We start from the raw sequence: 26,744 nt of genomic DNA, 5'->3' as shown, positions 1-26,744 counted from the left end.
CCCGGACCCCACTTTGAGAACCACTGCTTTATGGAATATAACTAATCACAACTGCATCATTTATTTTATTACATTTTTCGTGTCATTTTGTTTTTTTATATGTTTTCTTGTGCTTATACACTGTAACCCTATTTTTTACAGTTTGGCTACTCAAAAATAGCAGATCTACAAGCTCACAAAGCACTGTGATGCCATACACTGGGAGCTTGTAGATTGGCAATTTTATTTTAAATATTTAGAAACATGATATTGTATTTAATTTATTATATAATAATGAATAACAATAAAAGATCAGACTTTGTCTTCTGTTCTAAATCTGGGGGCCCCCATGGCACAACATATTTTCCGATGGGGGTCCTCACACAAATACATTTGGGGGTCGTTCGCATTTAAAAGTTTGATAACTCAAAGATTCTCAACCATTTTAATTTCAAGGACCCCCCAGTTTGACATGCATTTAGGCTACAGACCCCCATTTAATGGCATTTCTATCTCCGGCATCCCAATTCATATTGTAAAATTCAATGTTAAAGACGTGGTGCCGTGATTTTCAGTGACCCCCCCCCCCCCCCGCCCCCCCGCCCCAAACATATCAGGTATTATATGGTTATACTAGTAGGAAGATTTAAAAAAAAAAAGTGTACAGAAATTGTTAAAATTATGTTTTTATGTGGACACGCCTCCAGTTCATTAAGTATACCTGGTTCTCACCTTAGCAACTCCTCCACCACCTTAGCACCACCCACCTGTCCTAGTACCTCCTCCTCCTCATACCCACACCTGTTGTGTTATGATAATGAGGGGGAGGGCATGTTTTTACTTTGTCACTTAAGCGCTGTTTTTCTATTGGCACGTTTGACCCTCAAGGTTTCAGCCTCCAGGTAGAAACTCAAAATAGTCAGAGAAGACATAAAACACCATAAAAACACCACCAGGGGGCTTAATGAAGTTCTATCAACCTCATAGACACATGAAAAACAGAAAAAGTGCAAAACCATGGCACCACCTCTTTAATTTAACTCTGAGAGTGTACAAATGGAACCAAATGAACCCGTTAGGGTCCATTTCGTTCCATTTGTACACTCTCAGAGTTACAGACCCATAAGGGTCCATTTGGTGCCTAATCTATCATTTAGCTGGGGCCCCCCTGGAACCCCCTCAAGCACCGCTGGGGGTCCCTGGACCCCACTTTGAGAACCAATGCCCTAAATGAGAGCGAGAACCTGCTTAGAACCGGGTTAAATAAAGAATATGTAGATTTGGTTCCACTCTCACACTCTGGGTGTTCAGAATCAGAATGATCTTTATTGTCACATCAAAGGTTTACAGGCGCAAAACCGGTGGTGGAAAAGGTACTCAGATGTTTTACTTAAGTAAAAGTATCAATACCACACTCTAAAAATACTCTGTTACAAGTAAAAGGCCTGTGTTCAAAAAGTTACTTGAGTAAAAGTACAAAAGTATTGGCATCAACATATAGGTTGAAGTACCAAAAGTAAAAGTACTAACATAGCAGATCTACAAGCTATTATATATAATAGATTATAATACTATCAATAAGCTAAGGTAATTAATTTGATAATTATAAGTTACATACTAGTACTACTACTAAAATAAGCTATTTTGATTATAAAACTAATATAGTTAATTATTAGTTTAATAGCTAATCTACTTTTGGTACTTTTTAAGTACATTCTGATGCCGATACTTTTGTACTTTTACTCAAGTACATTTTGAATATGGGACTTTTACTTGTAACAGAGTATATCTACTTTGCATTATTGATACTTTTAATTAAGGGATTTTTTTTGTTGCTTTTTCCACCGCTGCCAAAAATACAACTAAAGTACAGATACTATTATTATTTACTTTTTTTTACTTAGGTACAGTACTCAAGTAAATGTACTTTGATACCTTGCACCACTTGGTTGAAGTTGAGACAGTCTGCTGCCCGTGCAGAATGCGCGCACGGCATTGAAATGCAATCATATTGGAACCAGGCCAAGTGTATGAATATACATATTGCTAGCTTGTTCACACGCGCACTGGGGGCCACCGCACGCACGCACACGCGCACACACACACACACACACACACACACACACACACACACACACACACACACACACACACACACACACACACACACACACACACACACACACACACACACACACCCCCCCCCACACAGGTTCGTATTACTAGCCTATACTTGTGAGGACGTCAACATTTTTAGGATAGCCATTTTAACCCTATAAACTGAACACTGAAAATGATCAACAAGCTCACACACAATGTGTCGCCTTGTAGATCTGCTATTTTCAGTGTGCGACGACAACGTGCAACTAAGTAAGTAAGTAAGTAGCTAAATTGGCACAACTCCAACCTTCAACCCCTAAATCTACTTCTGGAGACATTTGGCCCCTCACCTCACAAGTGTCTCACACACACACACACACACACACACACACACACACACACACACACACACACACACACACACACACACACACACACACACACACACACACACACACACACACACACACACACACACACACACACACACACACACACACACACACACAGTAACTAAGCCCATTTACTTTTAAGTACTGTACTTAAGTATAATTTTGAGGTACTTTTACTCCACTACAATTATTTGAAAACTTTAATGACTTGTTACTTTTCAGACATAAATAAATATTACATTATACCTTAGGTTTATACCTAGGCTATTTGAAAATAGCAGATCTACAAGCTCACAATGCGTCGCGTCGCTTGCAGATCTGCTTTTTTCAAACATTTTAGTACTTTTACTATTGGTACTTTAAGCATATGTAGATGCCAATACTTTTGTACTTTTACTCAAGTAACATTTTGAACACAGGCCTTTTACTTGTTTCTATGTTGTGGTACTGACACTTTTACTTGAATAAAATATCTGAGTACTTCTTCCACCACACACACACACACACACACACACACACACACACACACACAGCTGTGTCAATGATTTCTGCACATTTCCTACTAAGGCCAGGCCCTCAGTCAGTCAAGTCAAGACGCACAGAGTGCACGTCAGCAGGCGTGCGTGCGTGCGTGCGTGCGTGCGTGCGTGCGACAGTCAGTGAAACCCGATTCACTTCAATACGAACCGAAGCTGAATCATTAAACAGCTTCGGTTCTATGCCTGGAAAGGCTCCTGCGTGCTCAGGAAGCTGATTGATGGCTGTCATCCTGTCACTGGCGGGTCCCACAGACCGTGTTACGCTCTTAATCACCCGGGGATGACATTCAAGATGACAAATTTATTGCTTGGTTTGCTTTTCAGATATTGCATTGAAACCCTTTCTTTACGGGGTTTAGATCCAATAGCCTATTAATTACCTCCTTCCTGGCTCCTCCACTGCAGTTAGTCGGCCATACTGGCCCCTGCTCCTGGATTGTATCAAAGTGTGCCATGCATGCATAATGCCATCTGGTAACGTGATAGGTGGGCACCAAGGAGGGGTGGGCACCTCTGTGTTAAATTGGCTATTTCCTCCAAAATGTAAAAAAAAAATATATATATATATTTGGAAAATGTTTTCAAGTAAAGTAAAGTATACATGATCAGAACATGCTTAAACATTCGACAATTAAGGTCTAATATTTCTACAATTGCTACACGTTGCTACAAAACCTGTATATAACCTGTATATGTAACAAGTTGAAGGATAAAATTAAGTCTGTTGATAATGATGTACCGTGCATGTTCACATATTCTAAACAAACATTTTGGACAAAATAGACAATTTTGTTGCCCAAATGTCCAACTTTGCCCACCTATCCTGCTGTATCCATGCCATTTAGGTGCAAGCTCACATGGCATTTAGGTAAAGCTTACACGTACAGAAAAGAAACCCAATATATGACCCAATATAGGCATTGGTGGCATCGGCCCTTAACATGCCAAATATAAATCAGTTCCTGGAGCAAAATCCATCCATAACCTCGTACGAACCGAGGGGCCGTAAATATAAGACATTCCACTATTTTCAGACGCGTTTCGTATCAATCAAAAATCAGATGCTCAAAGTGAAGTCACTTTTAGTGGGTCGCAGGCTCTCGGGTTTCACGTAGGGTGGGGGGGGTAGGCCTCAGGATCGGCACACATGGCAGCAACCTGGCCTCATGTGTTAGGTTAGGCCCCCCCGACCCCAAAATAGCTTGCTACTACTAGACACATTTTTTCCTTCCTGCAGATTCAGGCCTTCCGGGCTGTAAATGGTGTTGCCCGGGGGGTATATAAGGGGGTCCGGGGCAGCACAGTTCGACATTCACTCAGAGTCTTCCTCTTGGTTTTCACTCGCCTCAACGCAGCGCAACAAGGTGAGTCTTTGGACGGCTGAAACGATGATGTTGATGCAGGACTTCAAACTTGAAAGAAAGAAAGAAAGAAAGAAAGAAAGAAAGAAATGGTCTTGGTTGAGAAAATGAACGGGGGAATTCAATCAAAAACACCATTGGACTATAAAATAGAGAATCTACTTGGATCTCACAGGAGCGCAGCAGCACTCAGTGCAAAGAGGAGACCTTTTTCTTTTTGAGGAAGGAATAACCATTTGTGGATAATATAATTTCACTGCTATTTATTGCCAACATTTTATTTTCTTGAGAAGGACATTTTCCAAAAGCTGTCTCTCACGGGTCGTTTTATCCTTATCGTTTTTGCTTGGTTTATATAGGCCTGTTATTAGTGGCATTGGTGCTGAGGTTGGCATTTATCCGGGCACTTTGGTTGCCCTGCCAGCAGGGCGCCTTGCAGCGCAGAGCTGGCAGCTTGAAATGTAACGAGGCCTGCCTGCCTCCTGACCAGCAGCTAATGTTAGCCAGTGCATTAAACTGGACAGGGAGATAAGACTATTGGTTGTGATACATTGAGGATTTGTATTAGTATTGTTAAATCTTATCTCGTATACTAGTAGGCCTTACACAAGGAGGCTACGGGGCTACAAGGCTTTAAGCTAAAGCCCTTTCTAAAACATTTTACAAGTTTATATTCCCTTTCATAAACCGACAGTCAGGTTTTAAACCACTCGCCGTCCCCTGTTTCGGGGCATGTAGTTTTCAAACTTTTCCAAACTGTTTTTTATTTATTTCGAACATTTTAAGCATTTTCAAAATGGCTTTCCAAAATGGTGACAATCATCAAAACATTCTCTGATATTGAGTCAGTGGAACTATAGAACTTCTTTTCATGGTTAATTTGACAAATTCATGGATGCATTTGAGTTTATACAGGATATACAGTGCAGACATTTTATCATGTCATTTCAGATATGCTCTAATCACATGAATTCAGCATTTACTGAGCTTGCCCTTAACCACTTTAAGCCTGCTGCCCCTATTTGGGCCATGTAATAATATATATATTTTTTTTTAAATGTGAAAATCTTTCAAAAGGTTTCTAACAATTTTCAGACTTTTTCACTTTTCCGCCAAAAAAAACCTTTGTATATTTATTTTGCCATGAAATTATGAGAATTGTTTTTGAACATCTTTTAGAAAACATCAACTTTAAGAATTTTCACTACAACAGGGCTTAAGTGGTTAAACAAAAATGAATGCTGTACCACAACCAGACCACAGAATAATAACAACTGTCTATGATGCTCATATCTAACGTGACACTTCTCTCTCCTTTCTTCTTTATATTTGTCAGATAACAAAGATGACTTTCGCTGGACTCGATGCCGCTAAGGTCACGGCCGCCCTTGCTGCCTGTGCGGGTAAGAGAAAGAACTACCAATTATTAAAAAGACATACTTCACGATTAACAGCTATGATAGCGGGCAAAAACCTTTTTTTGAAATACTATACCCTTTTCTTTGCTGTACCACCCAGTCACCCAAAGAAAATAACTGAACTGAAAATGTAAAGCTAACGAGTAGAAACAGTAGAGGAACGCCAGAATGCATAATCCCAGTTGTATTCTCAGGAAACAACTTTAAAAGACATGTTTCAGGAACCTCAGAAGCTTATATTAACTTATAATATGTGATATAATGTGACCTTTAAACTCTGAGCACCCCAAAACTGAAGTAACACCCCCCCCCGAGGTGTACATTTTCATACACCTGGCCTGCATTCCAATATTGCATTACAACATGTTGCACAAAACTGCTTGCGCAACAGTTTCTATTTTGGTTTTTCTCCACCACTTGAACGCTAAAGCAGCACTATGCAACTTTCCTCTTCGACCCCGGATTTGAACCCGGTTTCCTGCTGACATTTTTTTACCATTTAGCTAATAGAGCTTGCCCGGGGGATCAATTGAATCTTGACCATCAGGTCAAAAATATAACCACCCCTCATTGTATAAGTTATATTGTATTAACATGCTCTAAGATAATTACATTTCATTCATTACAAAAGTTACATAGCAAGGCTTTAAGGATGTTATCTAGATAGCAAGACAGATGCTTAGGTTTGCTGTTTACCTGGTATCCTATAGTTTCTTTGAGGCACTACAGTGTTCTCTGACTCCATTTATGTGACTATTTACCTTTTATCGACTAGAGTTCATGTTTACCCTGCTTTTTCTGATCTCACACGTGTAAGCCGCCCAGCATAAGAGTGTCAACTAAATGTCTCTAAATGATCAATTCTGCCCCGGAGAACATGGCTATCTCTCCTCTCTCAAATTCCCCTCTTAAACCTCATGTTGATGTGTGATTTTTGTCAGTATCATCTCTGTGGTGTGCTGCTCACTCACTCACGATGATGATCTCATGTTGCTTTTGCAGCTCCCGATTCATTCGACTACAAGGCTTTCTTCGTCGCATGCGGCATGAACGCCAAGTCCAGCGATGATGTGAAGAAGGCCTTCGGTGTCATTGACCAGGATGCCTCCGGCTTCATTGAGGAGGAGGAGCTGAAGTAAGCAGACACTTAGCAACAATAATTCAAGCTTTTTAAGCAACGATAATTTAAGCTTTTAAAATCGATACACATCAGCTGAGCTAATGATCCTGGACAATGCTGACCAAAATATGCACCATTAGCTCATAGTTACAACAACAGTTACTATGGAGACCATGAACATTACATGACCACAACAGCTACTAAAGGGGGTTTAAAAAATCCGGCATCAGGGTAAAAACATGGCAGATTGCATAAGACTGAATGAAGTACATCGTGATGTATAAGCAACACAGCTGCAATTTATAATCTGGCCATGTTTTTAATCTGCTGTACTTTTTAAAACTTTAAATGGGAAACAAACTACGAAAAAAAGGCTACAGGGTTCCATGCCCCTCTTAAGAGTTAGATAGCTATAGCATCCGATTCACTACGATTCACACATTAACATTCTGCCCAATATTTCATTAACACCCATCAAATCGATCTGGAACAGCTCCATGGTGGTCCATGTTTTACACCCTTTGGAGTTAACTTCAACCCCATATATACATAGCTGGATGGGATATCCCCCAGGGCTCTATACTTGGTCTGCTCCTTTCCCGCCCTCGACACCAGATCTCTTCACCCCCCCCCCCCCCCCCCTCCCCCCCGCACCAAGAATAGTGCCACTAGGGTTCATGTTGGATGGGAGTATTTGACTGTGTGGATCAGCACACTGATCTGTGTCTCTGTTTCCTCTGTCTAGGCTGTTCCTCCAGAACTTCTCAGCTGGTGCCAGAGCACTCACTGACAAAGAGACCAAGGCTTTCCTTGCCGCTGGTGATGCTGATGGTGATGGCATGATTGGAGTCGATGGTGAGCTTTTTCTTTCTAGTTATGGATCAAAACCATACAATTCAGGCATTTAGCAGCTTAATTCAGAGCGACTTACAATAAGCAAAGGAAAAATGCATCAAATGCATAGAAATAGTAATCTAGGATCATAGGGAAAAAAACAAGAACCTATCATCAGTCTAAAACGGTATAATATCAAACAATCTTGGGAGTTTAAAGTGTTTCCCCAAGGTACAGGTAGCCTAAACTGCCCTGCAAAGTCCAAGTGTAACTATACGCAAAGCTGATAAAAAAGCGTTTCAGCTGGCCAGCCAAATGGCTTATAAGTGGGCTGTTAAGTGAACTTTGCACTAAATGTACTTTCATAAATGTTTTCATGAGGTAAATGTTTATCTCTCTAAACCGTGACAGCTAATTTGACCTTTGACCCAAATAAATCACTCAGTTTTGACTGAAAGTTGTAGATACAATAGGCTTTGCAGGGCATTATGGGCCCATCTACTGTCTACATTGAATCAGGGCTGGACACAAGGTGGAACTGTATGAAAACAGATGCTTTAAAGCTACGATCCTTAAGTTTTATGTCCGTTGTCTGCCTCTCCTGACGGAGAGAGGCAATTGCACTATAATTAAGTAGTAACTATGATAATGTAAATGTGATGGAAGAAGCGAGCTGTAGTGCGGATATTAGCCTATACTTATTTTCCAAATTAGAAATAAGTTTGACATATGAATTTGAATATACTATACATGTATTTGTTTCCAGGAGACTAATGGCTGTTTTTCCTTCTCTCTATTCCACAGAGTTCGCTGCCCTTGTTAAGTCCTAAATGTCCACTTGACCAAGATCCACAGAACCCGTAAAAACTCCCTCCAAGAACACTCACTATTCACCAGCTGAAAGAATATTTTTTTATATCTTATTGCCTGCAGTCAATTTCTTCAACATGGAACACATACAGTGTATTTATTACCGTTTATCCAGCTGTGTTGTTGTGTTAGGAAAGAATGGCTTGTGCAAAAACTGTACACCTCATACCATGCACTTTTGAGGAAGAGTGAATAACCAGGAATAAATACTCATTTGGTGTAACTTCTTACCTCCGGTGTTATACTTCTCTTTTGGTGTGTTTTAAACCTTCAATGGGAACCTTTCTACTGCAGCTCATTTATACAAGGACACTACGATGCATGAAACAACATGCAACAACAAAACAAAACAACAAGTAAAGAAGCAAATACAATTACAGCGCAGAGGAGAAAGAAAAACATAACTCAATCAAAGGCAGCTGCATGCAAACATCAGAATATAGAGCTATTTAACACTTCAACTTCAACACTTATACACCCCCTTCAATGCCTTCACAGCTCAGCTGTGTTTACCCATCAAAATGTCTGCTGTTAAACAGGTCAACTGGCCCCGGCACTCATTTAGATAATAGGCAGATGGGGGGGGTGGGGGGTGGGAAGCATTTGCTGACTTTTAGGCCAAGATCTGGCAAAGGGGGGGGGGGGGGGGGGGGAGAGCCCTATAGGCATTGGTTCTCAAAGTGGGGTCCGGGGGACCTCAAAGGGTCCTTGAGGCGGGTACCAGGGGGTCCCCTGCAACAAAATGAGTTAATATAGCATCGCAACAATTTTAACCTTTGGCTAGACAATTTGCGAAAACCTTTGAATATATATACATTTTTAAGCGAGCATTTTTAGCTAAAATCTTTGCTATGGGGGATCCCTGTCACAAAATATTTTGAGATGGGGGTCCGTGGCCAAATACACATCATTTTGGGTGGTCCTTGACACGGAAAAAGTTTGAGAACCACTGCCCTATAGCTAGAGGGCTTTGCTTCAACACAAACTGGACCCACAGTAGGGGAGGGGAGTTCTCACATGTAGGGGGGTCCTACTGCATGGCCCTGAGGTTGCTTTCTTTTTATTTGAATAGTGTGGACGGGCTGCAGAGTGCTGCTGGTCACTAAGTGCTGGGCCAGCAGCAACTGCAGGAGAAGGAGAAGCCTCTCTCTCTCTCTCAGGTCTATGAATAGCTCCTGGTTGCATCAGCACGACACTTTCAACTCCAATACTGTACAAGGTGCTGGGTGGGGTGCACCCATGATGATGTGGTGGTGGGGTGTCGCTTACAGCACCACTCATTTAGGGTGCATGCATGGGGGGTGTATATACCGTAGAAGGGCCGGGTGGGCCATGTGGACAAAATCAAAATATATGGATATTTTCCCATTAAATATCTCAATGTTGATATTGATAATATCCTATTGTGATGATATCAAAACATGGAGAAAATAGCTGATCTACAAGCTTGTAGATGTGCTATTTATACTTTTTTTGGGGAGATCTGGTGATTAAAAGCAGGAAACACTTACAGCATATCATGTTATTACGATTGTCAAAATCCCAATATAATCTCATGATGTAATATCAATATATTTGCCCTGCCCTCGTATGATATGCCACATTTTCTCTTGTAATTGCCTGGATGGAATTTAAAAGCTGGTGAAACATATTAATCAGAAAACACAAGTGTTTGATGATCATAAGGGGTAAAACAAGGATATCCACCAACTACACACAACTACATGACTCACTAGTCTGTAATGCAATCCATATAAACCATGTGGGCTATCAAATGACTCCATAAACAGGCTACAATCAATTAGTATTCACAATAAAAAAAGAATATGACTCTCCTCCAAAAGGACAGTGCTGCCACCCTCAGGAGAGTGTCGGTATTACGATGTGCCTCTATTTTGACATTTTGTCATTCAGACCATGTACTATTGAAAATAATTATACATTTTCGGACATTCAATGACAAAAAAGTGTTCAATTTTCTCAAAAAGTAATTCGACTTCAAAGGGAAGATGTTTCTGACATCCCAAACATGGTCGAGACGTGGTGCAACTGTAAATTAATGACAGTATAAAGAACTTACACAAACAATAGGTTTATTAAGAAAAGCAACTATACTATTATACTAAGCAAACAGTCTTATTTCAAAGTAAATGCTGCATACTGTTCTCTTGGGGTGGGGGGGTAATTGAAGTGTCAAGCTCTCTCAGTCCAATCCACAGCCATCAGCAGTGTATTCTTAGCATTGGGAAGGATATTGAAGACTCTTTTTTTCCAAACGCAACCTTTTAAGTGACTTCATTTAGGGGAAACCCAAAATAGACCTGTCTTCTGTCTGGCTACCGGACAAAATCTTCAACCCCCCCCCCCCCCCTTATGCACACCCCCGCTCTCTTGTCTCTCAGCGGTGGTGTGGTGTGGTGTCAGCTAAGCTTAATGCCCTCAAATGTCGATGGACTGAAAAAGTATAAAAGGTCACCGGGATCACCGTGGAAGACCACTGCAGTCGACTCCACCAAGTCTTCCCTGTGTCATCCATCTCTCTGTACAAAGGAACACACACACACACAAGAGGTGAGTTTTGAAAGGGAAAGGACGCATTAACCCGTTTATACCGGGGAACGCATATCTGTGTAACCACTTTAACCATTACTTTATACTTTGGGCTATTCAAAAAATAGCAGATCTACAAGCTCATAGCGCGCCACCGAGTGCCGCGCTATGAGCTTGTAGATCTGCTATTTTTGAAAAATGGTGAATATTTTGTGCAAATCTTTGAATATATATGTTTTTTTAAAGTGAACATTTTTTACTCAAATCTTTGCTTCTGGTGGGTCCCTGGAACAAGACATTTTGAGATGGGGGGCCAAATACATATAATTTTGGGGGCCCTTGACATGAAAAAGTTTGAGAACCTCTCATATTATAACAACTTTGAAAAAAAAAACCCAGTTATGATTTAGAAGACATTTGTAGAATCTCCCCATAAGCAAAGATTTGAGTTACAAAATGTTCGCTTCGAAAAAATATATATTCAAAGATTTGCACACATTTTCACGATTTCTCACTGGCGCCGCGTGCGCTATGAGCTTGTGTAGATCTGCTGTTTTTGAAAAGCCCAAAGAAATCTAAAACATGACACAGACGCTGTCCCGGTCTGAATGGATTATAGTCAGCCACATCCAGCGATGATGCACCAGGGAGGGCAGGGGACCACAGCTGGCACGTAACGTCCCACCACAGCATCAGGCTCCCTCCTGACACCTCGCAGAAAATGGTTTTCTGATACGGCTTCTGAAAGAGGACTTCAGAAAGATCCCGGTGCAAAGAATGGGTTTGGTTTCTGCTTTATGGGGAGACAGACAGGCAGAGATTTACGAGGACGAGGAGGACGAGGAGGAGGAGGAGGAGGAGGAATGGATCACAGGAGAGGGGGAGAAGCAGCTGCCGCAGGGAGAAAGACGTGCCCCGTCTCAGCTTCTCCACTGGGACTTTGGAATGATAATATGCATGATATCAAAAATAGGGCTGTGCAGTTTTCACATAGCTCTATAAAGTGGATTAATTCACGTTTATTGCTATTGGCTTCTTTGTAAATGTAATGGTTTATTGGAAACATCGTTGGCAACATTTTTTAAAGCAGCAAGAATTATTCATGAATGTTTGAAGGCAATTATTGTGCAAGTGATGCCTTAAACAGACTAAGTTAATAGATGGAGATGATGATGCATTTAATCTTGACATAATGACTTGGAAATGAAAAATAAGTGATTGTAAGTAGCCTACGTAATTGGTAAGATTCCAAAATGTGCAAACTAGGCTACAGCCTAATGCATTTTCCTACAGTACATAGGCAGGGAAATTAATTTAGCCTACCCCAATGTTTTCACCCCGATAAGTTGTCCTCTATAATTGTCACTTTCCTCAGATTAAAATGGCCTTCGCCGGTGTACTTGCTGATGCAGCCATCGCTGCAGCCCTGGACGGATGCAAAGGTAACCTGAGCTAATCCTTCATTTACCAAACGATCCTCAAATCACGTGTGTTAGCTCAGTATTCTGAGGGTATAATGTGCATCTCTACTGTAAAAGTAGCTACTATTTATTTTTTACTCAAGTAAAAGTATCAATACGGCCATGTAGAAATACTCTGTTACAAGTAAAAGTCCGGAATTCAAAATGTACTTGAGTAAAGGTACAAAAGTATTGGCATCAAAATGTACTTAAAGAACCAAAAGTAAAAGTAGGCCTACTCATTATGCAGAATGTCCCATTTCACAAGTTTTCTGAATCTGGAGTATATAAAATGTACAAAACTCCTTTGAAAATAGCAGATCTACAAGCTCACAATGCGACACGTTGTGAGCTTGTAGATCGGCTATTTTCAAACAGCCAAAGTTTTAAGGGCTGAAGTTGTGTGCATGTTTTGTAAGCTAAATCTACAAAGTAACTAGTAACTAAAGTGGTCAAATAGTAGTAATGGAGTACAATATTTGCCTCTGAGATGTAGTGGAGTAGAAGTAAAAGTATTGGAAATTGGAAATACTCAAGTAAAGTAGAAATACCTCAAAATTGAACTTAAGTACAGCACTTGAGTACATGTACTTAAGTTACTTTATTACACCACTGGTCATTTCAGCCGCTGATTCGTTCAACCACAAGAAGTTCTTCGCCACCGTGGGTCTGTCGGGCAAGTCAGACGCTGACGTGAAGAAAGCCTTCTCCATCATCGACCAGGATGCCAGCGGGTTTATTGAGGAGGACGAGCTCAAGTAACGCACGCAACACACACACACACACACACACACACACACACACACACACACACACACACACACACACACACACACACACACACACACACACACACACACACACACACACACACACACACACACACACACACACACACACACTCTCTCTCTCTCTATTGGTAGCCAACCTGTAAATTACATTTCATGTCAGTCTTGTTTTTTTTTAATGGACAGGACCAAACTCACCATTCACCACTGAGCTAATTAAGTCTGTTATCGGTGCCGCTTGCCGACAAAGGACTGATCTTCAAGCTGTCGGCTTGAAGATCAGTCCTTGTCGGCAAGCTACAGTGCGGTTCAAAATACGCACAGTATCCAATGCGCAATGTCATGCGTGAAGTGCGTAACAATAAAGGGACTCTTCTGGAGTCGATGTGATAACATGGGAATTAAAGGGACAGTTATTCACGCCATGGAGACTTGAATTCATGGATATGTTTTAGTTTTTGTCTTATTCCTAAGCCAATGATTTGATGACCAGCGGACCAGTAGGCAGCGGTTCCGGTAGGAGACACAAAGGAACCGCTGCCGGTCATCAAACTATATTGGCTTAGGAATGCAACAAAAACATGAATTCAAGTCTCCATGGGGTGACTAATCGATAGAACAAAAATAATCTTTTGGGTGAACGATCCCTTTAAGCTTGAAGATCAGTTCTTGTTGGCAAGCGACAGTGCAGTTCAAAATGCTCAACGTATCCCAATGCGTGATGTCGGGCATAATGTGCGTAACATGGGAATTGTGCATACAACCCAACTGCTTGGTTTGACTCTTTATGTTTCAACTAATTGTTTTTCCTGTTTGTCCTCCAGGCTGTTCCTGCAGAATTTCAGCGCAGGTGCGCGCGCGCTCACCGACGCCGAGACCAAGACCTTCCTCAAAGCCGGTGACACCGATAACGACGGCAAAATCGGCATTGATGGTATAAGTTATTTTTCTTTCCACCCCTGTTCTATAGCAGTGGTTCTCAAAGTGGGGTCCGGGGACCCCCAGGGGTCCTTGGGGGGGTGGGTGGTGCCCAATATAGCGTCACAATCATTTGAACCACGTTAACCATATTTTATACTTAGGCTATTCAAAAATAGCAGATCTACAGGCTCATAGCACGGCACCGAGTGCCGCGCTATGAGCTTGTAGATCCGCTATTTTTGTTTCTATGTTGCAATATTGATACTTATAGTAAAAACTGCAAGTACTTTTTCCACCACTGACCACTGCTCTAACGTTGCTAAAGCTGTAGCCTCGATCTCCAGGCTTTTATTGTTTAGTTTTGCTAACAAAAATAAAAGCCTGGACCAGCACGTCGGTGTACCCGGTATAGGAAGTGTTTCATTTCCCCAACCAATCAGAGTGCAGTGGGCGTCGCTCCAAATGTTGTGTTGACGGGGGAGGGGGCTGACAGACAGATCGGTGAACCAATGGGATCAGGCGCATTCTCTCCTAGCTGATTTTAAACCCGCCCCTCTATACACAAAAGCAGGAAGGCTAGTGCAGCCTACTAAAGCTGTAACATGGTGACTGATGATAACATTGTGTGTTGTTTCCTTGCAGAGTTCTCTCAGATGGTGAAGGCATAAACAGCACAGCGCCCCCTAGACCTGCTCTGATGGAACAACACTCTGCTCTCGTCATGATGACCTCCATTTTCATCCGAATTATGAAAAGATTTTTATACAAACATACATAACGCTTCTCCTATGCAACACACCCACCGTCCATGATGATGATTGTGAATTGTTGTGTTCATGTCTTAAAATATGACTTTTGCTTACTGTAAAAAAAAAAGAAGAATCTACCATGCACTTTCCAGGAACAGACGATACAAAAAAAGAATAAATATTCTTTTGCTACGGTTTTATTGGAGTTTTTCCCCCCATGCACGGGACATGACGACGCGCACTGTACTTAAGTACAATTTTGAGGTATACTTTACTGGAGTATTTCCAATTGTACTTTTACAAATATTGTACTTTTACTCCACAAACATTATTTGAAAACTTTAGTTACTAGTTACTTTGCAGATATACATCTAACTATATAAATGCCGACCAACTTCCGCACCCTCGGTGTCCACACCCCACAGCTCTGTTATCGACTAAACAACGCACCGCCAGACCACATGTCGCCAACTGACTCGCCACGCCGGCCGCGCTGAATTTACGCCTCGCGTAGGGGACATCTCACTGCTCAATACACCTTTTCCACCGCGCAACATAATTAATTCTACTCACCAAATGTCGGACAAAACGGAAGGGGAGGCAGCTTCGTACCGTTTACCGTGCGCACGACCTCATCACCACAACAGCACGCAGCCGCTGCGGGGTTTTTTTCCTTTTTTTCCAAACTTTTTTTTTGGTCACCATTTTCTCCAGGCACCATTTCTGGTGTAACGTCGGGTGTTTCTTTTCACCAGCCAATCACCTTTCACGTTGCCACGTCCGTTGCCACGTCGCGCTGACGTACGCTAAACAAGCGCTGCCGTGCGCACAATGCACACGAGCCCAAAGGCGCGCCAAAATCAGCCGACCATTGCTTAGACACAAAGTCAGACCTGGCAACAAAGCCTACGCCAATCATGTGTGAGAGATCTACAAGCTATGGGGCAGAGACGCCACCGTATCTTAGCAACAACTACAGCGCTCACTCTCATTGGTCGTGTCACGCTAAGAGCAGTCTCCAGACAATGGCATCGCAGACAGCTTGCTGTTACTGCTGTAGCCATCACAGGCAGTTGCAGCACGACGGACAGGGCGCTGTGATAGCTGCCATGTCGCTAACGCTAACCTGGTTGTCATGCCTGCAGCGGCTGTGCAATCACTTTGTCAACAATGCACGTTCGTGTGGTGAATGTCTATATTGCTGCTCAGTTCGTCCATTGTAGATGGTGTATGTTTGTGTGTGTCTTCTGGAGAACTATGTCGCTCCACAGCAACTACAGTAACTAACGTAATGGCAGGACCGCCCCGTGCAACAGATGTTAGGCTGCATTATGGTCATGTAGTAATTTCAGATAATTTCGCTCCGATTACAGCAGTGTTTATCAACCCTTTCACGCCGCCCCCCCCCCCCCCCCCCCCCCCCCCCAAATTCACGTACTTGATCTGGGACCCCCCCATTCTGTTTGACTCCGTTCCACAAGTAAATATTGTGAAAATAGCCGATCTACAAGCTCGAAACGCCTCACGTTCAGAGGCTTTGTAAGCTTGGAGATCGGCTATTTTCTACATGATTGCCTCTTTCTTACATTCTTTGCCAATGTGGCCCATGTTTTCATAGCATAGTTTATTGACTACTTCTGTTGCAGATATGGCCATTTCCTTTACTTTCGGTTTTTTATTGTCTCCGCCAGGCCGAAAGGCATGGCGCAACACTATGTTTCACCCCCTGTCCGTCCGTCTGTGATAGCTAATCTCTCACATCGTTGACTTGATCGCAGCAAAATAACAGCCCGATGTGGAGAGTCAGTGAGAGCTGGATAAACGACGTAAAATGTGTCAAAAGGAGTCTGTACGGCTGTCGATAAATGAACACATGACGTTGGTGGGAGAGCAGATATTGTGTCTTTTGGACAAACAGCAGCGTGGTGCTGATGTTTGTTGTGTGAAGCAGCTTAATGTCAGAGTGTTTGTGTTGGAGCGCCTCAGTGCGGCTGCAGAGTTCATGTGCAACCTCTTCCAGAGAGACACAGAGACACTAGAAACTCTGCTGGGGAAAAAAAACACTGCTGGGCATTGACTTTCCTATGGACATTGATCTACACACTGCATGTATATCTGCTACACACACAACATCAAACTACACACTGCAGGTATGATGCAGCGTTTGCATTACAGCCAGCATGCCAGCGTAGTTCCCATATGGTTTCAAGGTGGGCTAAACCATATGGACCCCATGTCAGCAATGTCAGCGGCATCCACTTCAGTCCCAACTGCGATGCCCATGCAGGCTATAAGTAGCTTCTACCTGGCCCTTAGGTGGGCCCCAACTAGCCATGTTTATGTGGGACCAAGGCGGGTCCTAACTGGGTTTGCCCATGCAGGCTTTAACTAGGTTCTACCTGGGCCCTAGGTGTACCCTAACCAACCACAGTGCAGTGCCCATCGCTCCAATTGTTGTGACGTCAGGCCTCTCAATACTGCACATTGGTGGAGGAGGAGGGGCCGCAGGGCGACCGCACACATCGCTGAACCAATGGTAGCCCACGGATGTTTCCTCTGTGGATTTACAATCTGCCCCTCTATGCCACATATCATCCGCACTACAGGGTCTTCACTGACCGAGCCACGGCCCCACTGACCCTCATGACGCTACGCCACTTAAACGTGCGGCAGCATGCGCTGGGTTGCCAGGTTTGCACAGCCTGCGCCAGAAACAAGCAACCACCTTCATGAAAAAAAAAAAAACACCGAAATGGTCCGCAATGTCCCAGGGGTGTCCCCGCGCGTCCCAACACTCCACAGGGGGTCAGTGGACCATCAGGGGGTCCGCGGACCCCCTGTGGACCCCCTGAAACATAACAAATATTATTTCTTCAAATTTTTTCCTTTTTCAAAAAATTTTTTCCACAGTTTCACTCCGGCGATTTGGGTCCCCCAATATACACACGGCTGGGCCCCGTGCGCGGCTGGGGTTGAGGGGGGCGTAGCCCCCCGAAACTCTAGTTATTACATAAGACAACCACTTTAGCCCTATTTATATAGGCTATTTGAAAATAGACGATCTACAAGCTCACAACGCGTTGCATCTCGACGCGTTGCGAGCTTGTAGATCTGCTATTTTCAAACATTTTAGTACTTTTACTTTTGGTGCTTTATGTACATTTTGATACCAACACTTTTGTACTTTTACTTTGTAATTTTCAATTCCGGACTTTTACTTGTGGTACTTCTACTTTGCAGTATTTATACTTATACTTTTTTTTCACCACTGAGGGAGGGAGGGAGGGAGGGAGGCAGGCAGGCAGGCAGGCAGGCAGGCAGGCAGGCAGGCAGGCAGGCAGGCAGGCAGGCAGGCAGGCAGGCAGGCAGGCGCACACACACACACACACACACACACACACACACACACACACACACACACACACACACACACACACACACACACACACACACACACACACACACACACACACACACACACACACACACACACACACACACACACACACACACACAGTGGCTAGCCTGGCACGGCCAGACTTATATCACTGCATAGATATTAGTCTGGAATCTGTGTGTGGAACCTGCATTTCCAAAGGGGCAAATTAAAAAAAATGCCTCTGGTGATAAACCCGCCCCATATTTGCATACTGAGTCCTGATTGGTCCCTCACTACTTCGGAGGGAGTGAAATCCAATCACAACTGAGCAGCGTTAGACCGAATCTGCCGAGGGCAATTGCAAATCAAATCATAGGCCTATAATGCTGTCATAGATTGTCCATGAAGCTTTCATTCTACGCACTTAAAACTGCAATCTGATATTTATTTTAATGAATAAAACTTAATGTTAACCATACACATTGGTTAAAATATTGGCACTCAGTTTAGACATACATTTGAACTCAAAGGACACAGTGGAAATGTGCTTTTTTTGGGGCGTGTTTCATCCTTTTGACAGAAATGTACAATATGCCTGAAAGTCAGAAGCGTCATATCTCCCCATTGCAAGCCGGGGCGGCCACAGCTGAATGGTTAGAGCAGTGGTTCTCAAACTTTTTCATGTCAAGGACCCCCAAAATGATATGTATTTGGCCGCGGACCCCCATCTCAAAATAATTTGTTCCAGGGACAAGAAATAAGAAATAAGCAAAGATTTGAGTTACAAATGTTCGCTTAAAAAAAAAAAATACAGTATATTGCAAGATTTTCAAAAATGATTTTTCAATAGCAGATCTACAAGCTCATAGCTATGCACTCGGTGCCACGCTATGCATACTGTATCATTGATGCACCGTGCATGTTCCCATCATGTAGACCATTTTTCAATTTTTTTTTTTTTTAACATTTTGTACAATATAGCCACTTTTACATCAAGGTGCCCAGATGTCCCTAGTGCCCACCTATCACGTATCCTCTGTAAATAGCAGGTGGGCTGGGCTCACAGATCAACACATTGTCAACAGACAACACTATAAATCTACTGTCATCAGTATGGCTAATACAGTGCAAATACATCATCCTATATTATGAACGCTGAATAAAAACGGTACTCCATCTGCAAAGTAGCCTATTTAAGGCAATACAACAATTAAACTAGCAGACAGTTGCAAAGTAAGCAAAACAAACAATGTAACTAATAATGTAACATTCCATGTAAGTGTCACAGCTTGCTCACATGTTATATCCTTCACACACATGTCAGGGTCATGGATAGACATCCTTAGTATTGTAGTTTGATTTAGATTGTCAGAGGAAAAACCTATATGCTCGTTAACCCAGGCTGCAGAGCAGAGGTGGTCACTTTATTAACACCGTTGTTATAAGTACCTGGCAGGCTTTCGTTTAATTTACAATGCCTAATGCAATGCAAACGGTGGTGAGGGGAGGGGGGGCGGTGGTACTCATGTGTAACAACACCCCCGGGACTCGAACTCATGTTCCCTGTGTGGGAAGGGACACCTAAAGCCAAACATCTTAACCACTAGCCTAAGGGGGAACCTCCCATTGGCCTGGGGGAGTTATTAGATATTGTTAGGCTTTTTGGTCTACATGCAGAGCCTCTAAGACAATGGTTCTCAAAGGGGGGTCCGGGGACCCCCAGGGGTCCTTGGGTGGGTACCAGGAGGTCCCCAGAAAAATGAGTTAGCGTCACAATCATTTTAACCACTTTTTAAACATATTTTGTACTTTGGCAATTAAAAAATAGCAGATATACAAGCTCATGAGCTTGTAGATCTGCTATTTTAGAAAAATCCCTGGCATAAAATATTTTTTATATCGGGGGTCCGTAGGCAAATCATTTTGGGGGTCCTTGCTTGACATGAATAAGTTTGAGAACCACCGCTCTAAAGTCACTCTGCTACACCTGCATCTCCCCTGAATGACCACCAGATGGCGAAAAAGCCCATTGACTGCTGGCCAGTGGACAGACGAAGCCTCCAAACATCATTTGGAGCCACTTTACCATCACTCACTCACTCACTCACTCACTCACTCACTCACTCACTCACTCACTCACTCACTCACTCACTCACTCACTCACTCACTCACTCACTCACTCACTCACTCACTCACTCACTCACTCACTCACTATAATGCTTTTGTTTGTTTCCTTGAACTTTTCAGTTGTTCAGCGAGATGCAGCCTATGAGAAGAGATATAGAGATATACCTAAACATAGATGCAACAAGGGAAACCCTTGGATAGATTGTAAAACAGCTTTGGTCTGTGACTCTATGGCAGGGGTCTTCAATGTTTTTCAGGCCAAGGACCCCCTAGCTGAGAAAGAGATGAAGCAGAGACCCCCGACACACATTGTATACAATTGTGTTGCTGATTAAAAATGTTCATACATTTCATAGATAGCTTCATAGACTTGTTTGACAGCCCTATCAATGTTGTGTATGTGTATTTTCAGACATTTAACAACTTAAAACCGTCAATACTTAGTAAACCTGACCTTTTACTAACTCTGTAACTCTGAGAGAGTACAACGTGTTAAATGAACACTGAGGATTTCACAGTGTATAGGTTGGGGCCACAGTGGCCCCTGAGCCAATAATGTGATGACAGGGCGGCTGGTCAGTATAGGAGACTCAACTGAGTCTATACTGACTCCTACTGACTTTCATTCTCAATTATTGTACGTGTGTACTGTATGTGTGTGTCATTGATAGAAAGTAAGTCTTTTTTTGGGGCAAACTATTCCTTTACCCCATTAAGACCTGGAACGCATCTGTGTCACTTTAGATGTCTTTGGCTATTCAAAAATAGCAGATCTACAAGCTCATATCGCGGCACCGAGTGCCGCGCTATGAGCTTGTAGATCTGCTATTTTTGAAAAATCTTGAAAACATTTTTTGGGGATTTTCTTAAAAAAAATGTTAGGATTTAGATTTATTTTAAAGAATCGCCTCAGGTCTTATTGGGTTAAGTACAGTACTTGAGTAAATGTACTTTGTTACTTTCCACCACTGCTAATAGCCCTTGTCCGGACAGGTCACTGTACCTCCCCGAGACAAAATGAGAGACAGGTCGGTCACCACAGCCTAAAGCCACCCATCATGTCCAGATAGAAGGTAGAGTACTAGAGGCTCTCTCTCTCTCGCTCTCTTGTAAGAGAAAATTAGCAAATGTAAATGAATAAATGATTGGGCCGGCGGTAACCGTATAGCCAGGCGGTAGAGAGGTATCATGACGTCACTGGGTAGCAGGTTGATCCGGTGTCCATGCACTGCATGCACTGTGTTTTGTTTTGCACGCTGACCCGCGTCCACAATGATAGAGTTTCTCCCTCTCTCTCTCTGCTGGAGTCCAAGTTCAAGAAGAGAGAGAGAGAGAGAGAGAACCCTCCAGGAAAGCGGATGTGGAGGGGTATACCTGAGAGACCAGTGGTGGAAAGTAACTAAGTACATTTACTCAGTACATTTTGAATTCCGGACTTTTACTTGTGACAAGAGTATTTCTAAATTGCGGTATTGATACTTTGGGCGTACATAGATTTTGAAAATGAACGCCCTACTTGATCATACTACAGCGTCACACAAAACTATCAAAAGTACTTTTGCTGTTTTTCAATTTGAATCCTGAAAAGTAACAGTTTTGGACATAATTATGAGGTTTCCACCCGACAGAGACGATATAGGGTTTAGGTGGTTAATAAAACACAAAAAGACATGTTTCTTTTTGTAATACTACGAAGAGATTTGTTTATCCCAGTTTTATAGGAATAAACTTTTCATTAATGGATTAATGCACATTGAGGCTAAAGAAATATCTTAATGATTAGACCAGAACGCCTAAAATAAATTACCAAAAAATCTGTGGTCAAAACACAATAGCTGTTGAGCCGTCAAGGCAAATAACACGTTTTTTAAACAACGTTCACCCGAGGTGAACTTTATCCACCGTGTAGGCCTACCTGCACCTTGGTGACATGGTGGCAGAGCAGCACTAATACCCGCAGGGCACCATGAAGTGCCCACGGCACGCTCGCTCGCCAGCTGGCACACGCTGGAGGCTATAGAGCAGGGGTGGCCAACTTTGACGATGGAGAGGGCCACTATATTTCCACACTCACTCCAGAGGGCCACTATATTTCCACAGTCACTCCAGAGGGCCACTATATTTCCACACTCACTCCAGAGGGACACTATATTTCCACACTCACTCCAGAGGGCCACTATATTTCCACACTCACTCCAGAGGGCCACTATATTTCCACACTCACTCCAGAGGGACACTATATTTCCACACTCACTCCAGAGGGCCACTATATTTCCACACTCACTCCAGAGGGCCACTATATTTCCACACTCACTCCAGAGGGACACTATATTTCCACACTCACTCCAAGGGGCCACTATGTTTCCACACTCACTCCAAAGGGCCACTATGTTTCCACACTCACTCCAAGGGGCCACTATGTTTCCACACTCACTCCAAGGGGCCACTATGTTTCCACACTCACTCCAAAGGGCCACTATGTTTCCACACTCACTCCAGAGGGCCACTATATTTCCACACTCACTCCAGAGGGCCACATTGCATATATTGTCTCTCCGTATTTAAACTTTTTTCGCCATTCTATGTCTCACAAAAGTAGCAAAAATAGCCGATCTACAACCTCAAAACGCGTCGCAGTGCTAGTATTAAAACTCAAAAAGTAGCAAGTGCTACATACAAAAGTAGCAAAAATAGCTGATCTACAAGCTCAAAACGCGCCGCGGCGCGGCGCGTTTTGAGCTTGTAGATCAGCTATTTTTGCTATTTTTTAATTGAATCCAGATCTTTTTTTTGCTAATTTCAAATGCATTTAGTTATACTTATAGTAACTTTATGAACTTAAATACAAATACATTGGACATAAAAAGTCATTAAGCTACTATGATATAGAGTAGACTGAAGTAATTAAAGCGGGTCATGTTTGCATGTTTGCAATAGTAACAGCTGAAATCAATAATGTATCAGTATTCCGATATTAACCTGCAGGTCGCACTAGGTGAAGGTGGGGGCCGCATGTGGCCCCCGGGGCCGCCAGTTGCCCATGTATGCTATAGAGCCACCTATAATATACCCACGGCTGCTGTTGTTGTCGCCTTTGCACGCCCAGCGTGCACACAGCAGGTGTCAACCCATTGAGACCTGAGGCCGATTCTGTACAAAGGCCTTCTAAATCAGCAGTTCTCAAACGTCTTTGTGCCACAAGGACCCCCAAAATGATCTGTATTTGGCCGCGGACCCCTCCACCTGAAAAGGTTTAGTGCCAGGGACCCCCAGAAGAGAAGATTTGTGTTAAAATATCTTACGTTATTCAAGATTTTTCAAACACTTTCAAGATTTTTGCAAAAAATGTTCAAAAATAGCAGATGTACAAGCTTGTATATTATTTTTGAGAACCACTGTTCTAAATCCTAAGAGTTTTCAGAAAAAAACGTGTGTTGCTATATAGTTCAAATCTAAAATGCCACAGATGCTTACCCAGTTTTAATGGGTTAACTTTGTGAGTGTACAAAATGGACCCAAAGGGTCCCGAAGACTCCCAGAGGCTCCATTTGACCTGGCTAAAAGAGTAAATTTTTATTCCGTTACACATTGGCAGAAGCTGCTTCGTTTACTTGTGCATACTGCCTTCTATAAAGTGAGCGAAGGGTTTGCACATTGGATAACTGAATTGAAACTTGAAACACATAAGTGCTGAAATATGTAAAAACTGCATGACTTTGGTAAACATAACATACTACTTTACAATAGGGTCCTTGCTTCACAACACAATAATGTGTCACTCTGATGTACTCTGAGGTTACAATGAAACTATGAAGTACATAAAACTATCCACTTCAAAAACTTGCCATCTCAACTTTTAAATGAGCCTCTCCAGTCCGTACCGAACTTAATTGGCACAGACACTGTTCAGGGTTTTGTCATGAGAATAGTCACATCAAAAAACCTAAATTGGGCACAATGGGGCGCAACAGCAGTGTTACAGCAGTGTTTGATATGCAATCGTGACTACTAATTGAAGCCGAGGCCGAATTGGGCCAAATCGCATGGATGAGCCCTGACAGCACATGGTTGGTGCTACAGACTCCAAATTTCGCACACAGATAGCTCAGACCTTTGCCTACGATCTGGACTTAAACATTTGAGTATATACAGCACAGATGGAATACGGAATGCAGGTATCTAGTCAAATGGTACATTTTGATTACTACTAATTGGAGTTGAGTTCAATTAATTTCCCTCAAAACCATTAACATGATGCTGCCTTTTAGAATTTAGATTTTTTTTCCGCTAAGCTCCGCGTTTCGAGCTTGTAGATCTGCTACTTTTGATGCTTTTTTGTGACACTGTAGTGTGATCAAGTACGGCGTTAATTTACGAAAAACACAAAAGGTTAAAATATGGAGATAAGAGGCAAATATTGTACTTTTACTCCACTACAATTATTTGAAAACTGTAGTTACTAGTTACCTTGCACTATTACATTATAAAAACATACATTAACCACTTTAGCCCTATTTTATACATAGGCTATTTGAAAATAGCCGATCTACAAGCTCACAACACGTCGCATCGCGACGCGTTGTGAGCTTGTAGATCTGCTATTTTCAAACATGTTAGTCCTTTAACTTTTGGTACATACAGTATATTTTGATGATTTTACTTTTACTCAAGTAACATTTTGAACACAGGCCTTTTACTCGTAGCAGAGTATTTCTACATTGCAGTATTGATACTTTTACTTAAGTAAGACATGCGAGTACTTTTTCCACCACTGGTGTACAGTCATTGTGCTTTTCAGAGAGATGGCTGTGTACAGTAGATTGCTTAGAGAGATGGCTGTGTACAGTAGATTGCTTAGAGAGATGGCTGTGTACAGTAGATTGCTGTGTCCAGCGGTCTCCATGTCTCTCCCTATAGCTGTGGGGATTTACAAGGGTATATCCCACAAACAGTGTCACGTTACAGGTGACACCGTGGCTCATGTGGCCACCGTGGAGGACATGTTGTCATGACAGAGGAGAAGAGAGGCCATACAAATAAACCATTCCAAAAGGAACCCGACGGTCAACAGTGGTCATTCATTTATTTATTCATTCATGGAAGAGTTTTTCATTCGAGGTCCACGTTTACCCTAGTTTCATAGACTTTGAATGATTGATTGATTGATTTATTGACAACTAGCATATGTACAAACAAAAACATGCACATAGTCAAAGGCAGAGGTCTTCAACAGGGGGTCCTCAGAGTTACTACAGGGGGTCCGCCAAATCTTTGTGGGATATGATTTTTTTTTCCTTTTACATTAACCACTTGAACCCTAGCATCCCTTTTCTGAGGAAAACTTTAGCCAAAAATAGCAGATCTACAAGCTCACAACCCCTCGCGCTTTCCAATACTGCTTTTGACTTTACGTGGAACAAAATGTGTGGCGCTGCCCTATAGTGGAGTATCTACGCACATCACAAATCCTTGAAAAGCATTTGCTCAAATACGTTGGTGCCTTATTCATTACAATCCTGTGAAACCATGCACATTTTCATGAACGACACTCTCCGTTTCACTCTAAAGCCAACCAAGGCTATACTAAAATGAGATGGGAGGAGATGAGTTCTGGGGTGGATCAACCTGACTAGTTTGTTTGAGAGACCTGGTTGCTTGTGTCTCTCGCAAAATCTGGCAACACAGCAGGTGCATGCTGCTCAGGCGCAGCATGCACGCAGCACTGCGGCTCACTGCACACACACCTACCTCACAAAGCCCTATTGTCAAAGCAAGCAGCAGTGATGATAAAATAACCTTCATTGAAACGCGCCGCAGTCAGTGAACTGACTCTCTCAGGAATAATGCTTAATGACCCTGTAGGTCTGTATTTGTGGTGTCAGAACCCACTGAAGGGCGGGGGGAATGTCCTCAGGAACCGGAACATATGGTCCACAACAACACAACAACATCAGGACATCAGGACACCTGAATATCCCTCACTCACTCACTCACTCACTCTCTGACAGTGGTGGTACTCAGAAGTACTCAGATGTTTTTACTCAAGTAAAAGTAGCAATACCGCAATGTAAAACAATACTCTGTTACTAAGTAAAAGGCCTGTGTTCAAAATGTTACTTGAGTAAAAGTACAAAAGTATTGGCCTCAAAATGTACTT

General features: G+C 42.6%; 2 protein-coding genes across 2 annotated transcripts in view; both read left to right on the top strand.

Moving 5' to 3' along the window:
• Positions 1-8,690, top strand: part of LOC311055735 (uncharacterized protein) — a gene marked incomplete at its 5' end in the record, with an annotated part of 17,522 nt that extends 8,832 nt beyond the window's left edge. The window contains 5 exons of the mRNA XM_084072003.1: positions 4,310-4,374; positions 5,708-5,774; positions 6,792-6,924; positions 7,655-7,764; positions 8,548-8,690. Of these exons, the coding sequence (XP_083928129.1) occupies positions 4,310-4,374; positions 5,708-5,774; positions 6,792-6,924; positions 7,655-7,764; positions 8,548-8,573 (401 nt within the window). The 3' untranslated portion in view covers positions 8,574-8,690. The remainder of the gene's footprint in view (positions 1-4,309; positions 4,375-5,707; positions 5,775-6,791; positions 6,925-7,654; positions 7,765-8,547) is intronic.
• A 2,341-nt stretch (positions 8,691-11,031) lies between these two features.
• LOC311054982 (parvalbumin beta-like) lies at positions 11,032-15,276 on the top strand. Its single transcript, XM_084071027.1, has 5 exons — positions 11,032-11,184; positions 12,539-12,605; positions 13,249-13,381; positions 14,236-14,345; positions 14,975-15,276. Exons 1-5 carry the CDS (start codon positions 11,047-11,049, stop codon positions 14,998-15,000), a joined length of 474 nt encoding a protein of 157 aa, XP_083927153.1. The 5' UTR covers positions 11,032-11,046; the 3' UTR covers positions 15,001-15,276.
• Positions 15,277-26,744: the final 11,468 nt, after the last annotated feature.

This window comes from Gymnoscopelus microlampas, assembly GCF_963454915.1.
Source record: "Gymnoscopelus microlampas genome assembly, chromosome: 11".
In the NCBI taxonomy this organism is placed as follows: domain Eukaryota; kingdom Metazoa; phylum Chordata; class Actinopteri; order Myctophiformes; family Myctophidae; genus Gymnoscopelus; species Gymnoscopelus microlampas.
Note: the sequence above shows the minus strand (reverse complement) of the source record. Positions and strands in the feature narration are given on the sequence as shown.

Bases quoted from the DNA above. Each gene is read 5' to 3' on its own strand.
- LOC311054982 (XM_084071027.1), top strand. From the start codon at position 11,047: ATGCCCTCAAATGTCGATGGACTGAAAAAGTATAAAAGGTCACCGGGA. The intron at 11,185-12,538 runs GTGAGTTTTGAA...CACTTTCCTCAG, and splicing joins AACACACACACACACAAGAG to ATTAAAATGGCCTTCGCCGG. The intron at 14,346-14,974 runs GTATAAGTTATT...GTTTCCTTGCAG, and splicing joins CGGCAAAATCGGCATTGATG to AGTTCTCTCAGATGGTGAAG.